At 46.4% G+C, this 8709-nt stretch overlaps 1 protein-coding gene across 13 annotated transcripts in view; it reads right to left on the bottom strand.

Moving 5' to 3' along the window:
* Positions 1-1089: 1089 nt before the first annotated feature.
* Positions 1090-8709, bottom strand: part of WNK1 (WNK lysine deficient protein kinase 1) — a 108666-nt gene continuing 101046 nt past the window's right edge. For 8 of the 13 annotated variants that reach the window (XM_087765054.1, XM_087765041.1, XM_087765043.1 and 5 more), the window contains 3 exons: positions 7620-7661; positions 4304-4491; positions 1090-3993 (listed from right to left, as the gene is read on the bottom strand). In XM_087765054.1, coding sequence (XP_087621180.1) covers positions 3679-3993; positions 4304-4491; positions 7620-7661 — 545 coding nt within the window. In that variant the 3' untranslated portion in view covers positions 1090-3678. The remainder of the gene's footprint in view (positions 3994-4303; positions 4492-7619; positions 7662-8709) is intronic. The other 5 variants (XM_087765042.1, XM_087765045.1, XM_087765046.1 and 2 more) reach the window with 1 other exon arrangement.

Genomic DNA, 8709 nt, shown 5'->3' with positions numbered 1-8709 from the left:
CAACGAAAAAACTGAAAGTCTCAGATAAACACGACTGCGTCAGCCTTCTCGACACTACAGAACCGGTGCAAACGTAGCCGTGCCTCCTCTAAGAGAAACCAGGGCAATAAGCCTCTCGGGGTTGGTCCCTTCTAAAAGGGCAGTCAAAGTTACACTTGGAGCTTTTTTTTCCCCTGTAAAGCCTTGAGCAGCATGACTCCTACCAGAAGCTGTTCTTAAGATGGAAAGAAATGCAGCAGCAATTAGTGTTTAGAAATCACAAGTAACTCCTGCAAGTCTACAGCTGTTTGAGAATGACCCTGTAAAGTAGTTCCACTCTTCTACTCTACGGGTACGGTTGCAAAGTTGGGGATGGAATCCCTATCATAGAGCTACAGGAAAAAGCTTGTTCTCCCCAGCACCTCAGGCGCACATCCCTGCTCCCTTCCGCACCCGCCAGAAAGGAGCGGGACCCTTCCGTGCCCGGGACGGGCGCTTCCCCGGCCCTCGCAGCAGCCCCTGCTCCAGCTCCACTGCCAGAAGGAAGCGGAGAGCCACCGTGAGGGAAGCGCCGCCTGTGCTCCACAGCCGAGTTCTTGGCTGCCACAGCTGAGTGTGTTCCTCTGCTGTTTGGTAGCTTCTTGACAGTCTCAGCCGTAAGAGCAATCGTACTGCTTATGCCTTGTCCGTCACCGCTTTCTCCCTCCCTTGCCCTTAGGCCCCTCCTCTCGTAAAGAAGATCCATGCTACGAATTATTCTTTATAGTACCTTCTTTCGGAGTATGCTGTTAAAAGGCCAATGGCTCATTGCTGATCACTGCTTTTGAGAAGTTAAGGGTCTCATTAAAATGGGTTTCTTGTACTTTCCTGCGATGAACGGATAAATTGGGTAACGGTTAAATCGCTGCCGGAAGAGGACGGAGAGGTTGGAACCTGCTGTTCAACAAGAAAACCCACAGCTCAACAAAAGCAGGTTTGGTTTATTTGAATGACTTCATTAAATAGTCTACAAAGGTAACAAATTGCAGCACGAAGCGCAGTCATACAAGCAGCGCAGTGCCTGGGTTTAGTGCAAAACATACAACTAACTACGGCCAGGGAAGCCCAAAGTTTCGTTTTATTTTTTTTATTTTTATTTTTTTACAGTGTACATTGTTAAATAATGTAAAGAAAACGCTTGTAATTCAGAAACCGATTTTATGTGGAAAAAGATACTCAAAGTGTAATATTAAACAAAATAATTTAACAGTTCAGTAGCATTAGTTTATTCCTCTAGACTTCAGTTATTCATCCACAGGAGAGGGGGGAATCAATGGTAAATAAAACCAGTTCTTGCATAACATTAAGTGAAAAAACGACCTCAAAAACTTATTAGATCAAAATTAAATAACCCCGTGCTGCATCCAGCCAACTGGTTCCCCTGTCACGAATATTCCCCTCGTTTCATCACCGCCCCGGGTTCGTCACCGCGCCTGTCCCCCGAGCGCGCCCTCTCCCTCGCGCTGGGCGCCTTCCGGAGGAGCAGAGGCTCTCCGCCCCACTCCAGCCGCAGGGACCCCTGCTTTCTCCCCCCTTCTGCCGCACGCACGCCACGAGCCTCCTCTCTCCTTCCATAGCTCTGGTCTGCGCTTCAGTTAGTTACAAAGAATAAACCCCCGCATCTAAGGACCTGGGAGCCCCGCCACCTCGCCCCTAGCTTTCACCCTCAGGCGTCCATCTCCAGCCCATACCTGCCCTTGCTGCCAAAACTGCTGTAAAAAAAAAAAAAGTGACAGGAAAGGAACGGATCTTGAGCGTTTCTTTGTAAAAATAAAAGAGTGAGAACACCCGCAGACAGAAAAACTCCCTATTAAGGCTCCAGGGGGGAATAGCGCTCCCAGGAAAAAAAAAAAAAAAGGTTCAGGCAAGCAACATCTCCGTGATGCGCCAGCTTCCAGGATACCGGCGAGCTGCTCCCCAGGACCAGGGAGCAGTCCTCTCATCTTTCACAGCTTTTTGCAGCACTACGTAAATACTGGCTGGTATTATTTTTACTTTGAAGAGGAAACCAGTATTTTTTAAACATGAAAAGGGAGAATGACCAAAGCAGAAGGTACAGTACAGTTACTCAGAGGTGACAGATAGTTACAGTCCTGGTACCAGCTTGAAATTTGTCAGAGTGAACAAAATCCTAACTCCTCCAAATAAGACAGAGGAAACTTCTTGATGCCGGCTGTTTCAAGTACATCCATTGCCGGCAATGGACGTTGCACCAGGACAGTCTATTCCTGGCTTCAATGGATTTTACCGAAAAAAAGGTAAGAAAAGCAATCCCAGCAGAGAAGCCCATGCCAACGAGCAACGGCACCTCTCCCTCAAGTCACATCCCGACCAAACGTCTCTACCACTTCGCAGGTGGAGTCAAACTGCATCTTAAGTTGGGCCTTTCCCAAAAGATACACGTTCTCCCCATCCTCTCTCTGTCTCTGATCCAGACCTCCCACCTCCGTAGACAATACTGGTTAGTCTGGGTTCAGCTTCACCCACCACCCTCTGTCCCGTCCCGCCCCACCTGGCCCGTCACACCAGCAACTTCAGATCTGCCCGCCTGGACAAGCTTCCCCAGCACGCAGAACGCCGCTCCGGCGCGCTGCCTCCGTGGCTTCCCCCTCCGTCCGCCGACTCTGCACAGTAACGGCATCACTAAATGAATCGGATGTCCCAGTCACTAGGTACACGTCATCCACCCTTCTCTGAACCTGCCCTCCGTCCGCCTGGGGCTCTGCTGGGAAGACGATGCTAACTGCAGAAGCAAGAGAAGTCCAAGGCACTAAAATATCCAGCAAGCATACTGGGAGAACAGACAAGTATTCAAGTACATTAATTTATACAATTTTACATTCACATTTATTTATCTAATACAATGAAAATACAAAGGAAAAAGTTAAAGTGTCTCCAATAAGTGTAAGGATATAGCTAGCTTTTTTTCCCATTTTTTTCTTTTTAACTTTTTTAACCCTCTATATTCCACTCATTTTTAAACTACTGTTGTCCAACAACATTTATATATCACAGTGTTTCCACATCAAAACTGATGGTAAGTACATGTCCGCAGGGAACTTTTAAATTTTTTTAAACAATTTAAATTGCTCTAATGCTGCAGTCAAAGCTGTTAATATCTTACTTAAAGCAGTAATGACCTATCAAGCACGGGCTGCACTGCAAGTCCATTCGTGTGCCCCATCACGACGGAGCCAGATACGATTGACGGGGGGAGAGGGAGAGGAGGGGGATTTGGACAGCTTTTCTCCTGGTCCTGGTTCTTCAGGGAGAGATGAGAAGCGCGCTAAAGCCTCATGCTAGGATTCAGCTCTCCCACCTCAACACGTGTGGATTCGGCCTCAAACCAGGGAGACATTTTACAGCAAGGCTGCGTTAACTGACCCCGTGGCTTCTCTTCACAGCTCTCGTTCCAAACGAGAGCAGAACCCCTCGGTCAAAAGCACTGTCCCATCGTAAGGATGCTGATCATCCTCCTCCCCCTTGAAAGTGTGTGGGGAAACTCCCTTCACAGAGAGTCGACAGCAATGGTCGGAAAAGAGAAATCCACTCCCAGTCGGCAAGCTACCAGTTCATTGCAGCACTAGTAGTTGGTACAGGGCCCCATCTCCCTCCCCACGTCCTGTCCCGAGGTCTAGCCAGCACGGTCGCCGAGCGCGGCTAAGTGGTCCGCAGGTTGGAGCCTGGAGGGTTGCTGATCGATTTTTGCAAATTGCTGATGTTGAAGCTTTGCAAAGACGCGGCGCCTACGGGCTGGAACTGGCCGAGCGGCGGCTGCGCTGGGCCCCCCGTCCCACTCCACGGAGCGGCAAAAGAGGCTGCTGGGTAACCGTACTGCTGCGGAGGGCACATAGCCTTTGTGAAGGGACCTAAAGAGGTAGCTGATGCTGCAGAGATGGGCGTAGCACCCAGGGAAGATGTCATAGAGATACAGAGCTGACCTGGTGCCGAGAATTTTCTTGCCATTCCAGGGCCCTGAAAGAAAACCCAGCCCCCGAGAAAAGTTACACAACGGTGCTCAAAAACCACAGGCTCACCCCTTGGTCCACAAGCCGTTCCCGGTGGATGTTTATAAGAGCGCGCCATGGCCTTCCTCTTAGTTATCCCCCTCCCTTCCGTAGCGGACGATACAATCCTGCCCACAAAAGACACAGCCAACAGTTTTCTAGAGCAACTGGTTCAAGCTACGCGGCAACCGTACTCTAGCTGTGTTTGACGCTCTAGTGAGATAGCAACGGCACCGACCGTTTCTTGCTACAATAAACGTTCACGGATGACATCTTACCTCATAGTTGCTATGCCCTTTGCCAACTTTCTTGCCAGACAGGTTCATGGCGTCTCGGGCCCAGTTATCTACCAGCTTGTGCAGGTCATCTGTGAAAGTCCCTTTCCGGCTTGAGGCAATAGCAGTAGGCTGAGACTGGGGTGCTTGGCTGTTCACCGTAGCCCCAACTGTGTTAGTGCTGCTGGTCCCTACAAACACAAACAACGGGAATCAAGACTTAGGTTAAAGACCATCCTTCTCTAGTAAACTTAATAATTGCGGTAATGGTAGACCAATAAAGAGCCAGTTAAAACGCCATGCAGATTAATTCTAAGTCTCAATTCCAGGACACACTGAAGTGGGAACTACAAGGACTCCTACAGGCATTTTCTCAGATTAAGGGTATTTCATAGATATGTTTACTTTTCAAGAAGTGCTGCAAGTAGTCATCTTAAGAGGGGAATGGTAGCAGCCTACAGGTCTTTGCAGAGGAAAAAGGAGATTAGATTTCAGCACTGAATGACAGTACGGTCATGTCATTCTCTCATCCTACACCTTTTAAATTAGCAGCAACCACTATTGGCACAGGTCAATCCCACCTTGGAGGACAATGCTGGATGCTGAGTGAGGAGCAGTACAATCAGCATTGCCAGCTGCTCTGTAGCAAATTATCTCCACTTTGTAAAACGAAGAGAAAAATTCACCCAGATTACACAAAAAAGCCACAGTTAGAAACAGCAACTGTTGTTTCCAATAGCTGCCATACTTATGTTCTTGAGGATAACCAGATGGGACTGTCTTCATCCACCAAACAGCCAGGATCAGCAGGGGAAGTCTGCACTGCATTAAATATTGCTTTTTGCCTCTGAAAGCATTTTTTGCCATTATGTTCAGATTTCCTATGTCAGAAGAACAAGCATTTCAGATGCAAACAAACTAACACAGCTTAAAGAAGGCAGAAATGAGAGTAGTTCCTCAGACATGCTTTGACAAGTTTTTCTGTTCATTGGGCTGATTGCAAGAACACTAAAACCCCTTCACACAAATACCAGGATTCGGTTCTGCTAGAAAGCTTGCTGAACATTACCCTGTAGAAAAAAAAAAACAAACTAGCAGCTTTGTTTTAGACAGCCTCACTGTCCTCCTCACATTTATAAACATGCAACTGCACTCCAATTTAAGCCTTTTAAAGGCAGACCTCATAACAGGAATCAAAGAAACCGTATATTATCAAGTCAGCTTCCTAAATTCCCAGCAGTATTGCAAGGTATCCTCATTTACAGATGTGGAAACGATGGTTAACCACTAGGGCAACAGACTTTTTTCTGAAGGGCATGGTAAAGGTGGAATGAATCTAGATTTTACAAATCCATTTATTACAAAACCAATCAAATATAACAAAATAAGTATCTGGCCACTGCAGTGCTGAACCCAGCAAGGAACATCCTCACCTACTTGGTTCTCAAAGTTCCTCAAATGTTTTTACTTGCTCACTCTGAAGACTGCAACTGGGAAATCCAAGAAAACCTGAGTTTATGGCAGACATTTCTGAAGAAAAACTGATTAAAAGCAGAGCATCAAAAATGCCAGCAGGAAAAATCTCTATTACACAGGCCAAATGACGGAGTCGCTGTCTCTTGCCTGACAGCTACTTCAGCTGTTCCACTTTCCCTGGCTATCAGCCACATTCCTTGCAACCACTGTATCAAAGAAAGAACTGGCTCCAAACCCCTGCAGGAATGTTTCATATTGAGGAGTGAATTAGGAAGGTGACGTACTTACTACGCAGGACAAATAAGCAAAGTGTTACTACCTCTAGTAGTGCTGAGGAGGGAGGGATACATATGCCTCCCACCAGCTCCAGCTCAAGCATGGAAGTGGCTCCCGGCCTGGGTTGTTACGGGCAGGCAGACGCATGCAACGGTACACACGGAAAGGAAAGAATAAGGTCCCTGACCAGGGTGTGCAGCTCCAGCTCGGATGAAGAGTAATAGGAACACACTGTAAGGTGGCAAGGAAAATCTACAGTGAAACAAGAACCTTAAGCATGCATCGTGTGGAAAGGACTCAGAATACAATTATTTAATAAGAGCAATGATGTGAAAGGTGAAATTGAAGACAAATGAGGCAAAAGCAAGAAAGAGGTACTCGGGGGGGGAGCTGCCAAAACCAGTAATAATCACATTCCGCCATGAGGGTTCATGCAGGGATTGACACACTCGCCCTCATCCTCTTCACGATGGCCAGGATCTGCTTTTGATATTTCACATTTCCACTTTAATCAGTAAGCACACTGGATTCTGGACCTACGCTGGAGAGCTTCCTCAGGCCACAGAAGGGAGAGAATTAATCAAGGTATATACGACAGCGCATTCAGCTGAAGATGTGAAAGATCATTTAGGAAAGTTTAAGTGTTTTGAAAAGGACTGGATTGCTTCAGGGTGGGAAAGGTGGGAGGGAGCTGTCTCCAAAAGTGATTTTGTTAGGGATCTCCTCACAGACAGACCAGCCTACACCATTACAGGTGAGCTACACAATTACTAAAGCTCCCACGTAATGTCAATTTAAAAAATGTCTTCTCAGGAATTTCACATTTTAGCTCTGATGTAGTCACGGTCTGCAGAAACTGCCATCCAGAAGAGTCTGAGAAGGAAGTGCTTCAACTTGCAGCATTCAGTGGAAACAACCCCCCCACATTCCTGCTCGGTCACAGCAGCCGTCCCCAGTTCTGCTCTGACATGAGGATCTGAAGTGAAACAGGCTTCCCTCTCTCCAGCCTGCTACCTATAATGCCTTCATTCTGCCCTTTTATTTCCACCCCACCCCAAACCAGCAGTCAAGAGACACCTTTAAAACAGTCTTAAGTGACAGGAGCACACACAGGCTTTTCTAAACATCTCTTGCTTTGGGAGAGACACTAGAAATCTCTGATGGCTTACTCTTACTCTTTTAAAATGTTGAAGGAGTGTCTGCAGTTGGATCCATCACTGAGGTGGCAAGCCCCATCAGATCTGTAAACAAACCAGCTGCTCAAAGGTGCAACTCTAGCACATTACAGCGAGCAACTGACCCCGATGCTCAACTCGCTCTCGTTAGCGATGAGCAAAGAGCTCCACAGTGAAGGCGAGGTTCTGCCTGCGTCCACTTGTCTGCAAGAGTAATAGCCGGACTATTCAATGTACTAATGACAGAGTACACATTAGAGGGCACAACATAGACAAGACAGATGCTGTGCTGGAGACAGAGTCAGGGAGGTAAGGCTTCAGTGACCAGAAAAAGCCAATGAATAAATAGCTTTACAATCAGGAATCGGAGATAACAGAAATAAGATAATTACTACAGAGCTGGTTGCAAGGACAGACTTTTTTCACCATCTTCCCTGAAGCACAAAGAGAGAGTAATTTGTTAAAGATAAGAGAAACAGTGAGAAATGTTTAGTATCAGCAAACAGTACAAAAAGCTTGGTGAGAAACAGAGGACACAGCACAGCAGGGCTCTTGCAGTCACTGCTGAGACATTCTAGGAAAAACCCAAAGACTGGTCTGACAGTTGAACCAGTTGTAATTTCAGAAAGAGAAGAGGCCCAGCCTCCTACGTTTATTCTTCAGAATTCCCAAATGGTAGCAAAGAATGTCGGGAGACTTTACTGTCACAACTGGCTGTTACCACAAAAAGAAAAGCAAGTACATATTCCATTTTCGTCAGGAGGTAGGAAGAATTTTACAACTATCAAAGTTCAACCAGTTTACAACATGAGAAAGATTTGACAGGTTAAGTGCTTTTAGTTTGTCACCCTGTTTTCTCAGATCCATGGAATAGTTCAGGCATTCCCTGCCAAGCTGTACCACTCTGTTTCTCCAGCTGCACAGTTAAAAGCATGAATTACTGCACTGTTTCCTCAACACCGCTGATTCTAACCCAGCACCTTCTCTGGTCGTCACTCGCCACAACAGTCTGCAACAGCATTTCAAGGATAAGACTCCAGGAAGCAAGCAACCTGCAATAAGCCAAGTGCCAGGCCAAGCTGCGCCATGCCAAGTATTACCTGCTTTTACAGGACAGCTACAACACACTTTTCAAAAGGAATCCATTTCCCTTAGCACCAGTCCCATAAGCAAGAGAGATACATGCCAAAGTACTCTTAGAGACAGATGACCAATTTGCATCAAGCCAAAGCCTTGTAAGTGATACTCTCATATATTCACTTCATTGTCGATTCTAGAAATGGAATGGCTGTTCTTTATATTCCTTACCCCAAAAAAGGACAGGCCAGACTAAAGATGACTTTAGAGTTAGCTTTGGTAAGAATTTAACTTCTTCCAAGAAAGGAGCCATAAATCTTGAGATTGCAGATGTCAGTGCACATCTGCACATTAATACTTAGCAAAAACATTTACAGCTGCTCAGTTTGAAAAATTAAATACCAT

This window comes from Nipponia nippon, unplaced genomic scaffold, assembly GCF_047370975.1.
Source record: "Nipponia nippon isolate SJK-2023a ecotype South Korea unplaced genomic scaffold, ASM4737097v1 scaffold_3, whole genome shotgun sequence".
In the NCBI taxonomy this organism is placed as follows: domain Eukaryota; kingdom Metazoa; phylum Chordata; class Aves; order Pelecaniformes; family Threskiornithidae; genus Nipponia; species Nipponia nippon.
The sequence above is the reverse complement of the archived record's forward strand: the minus strand, read 5'-3'. Positions and strand labels throughout refer to the sequence as shown.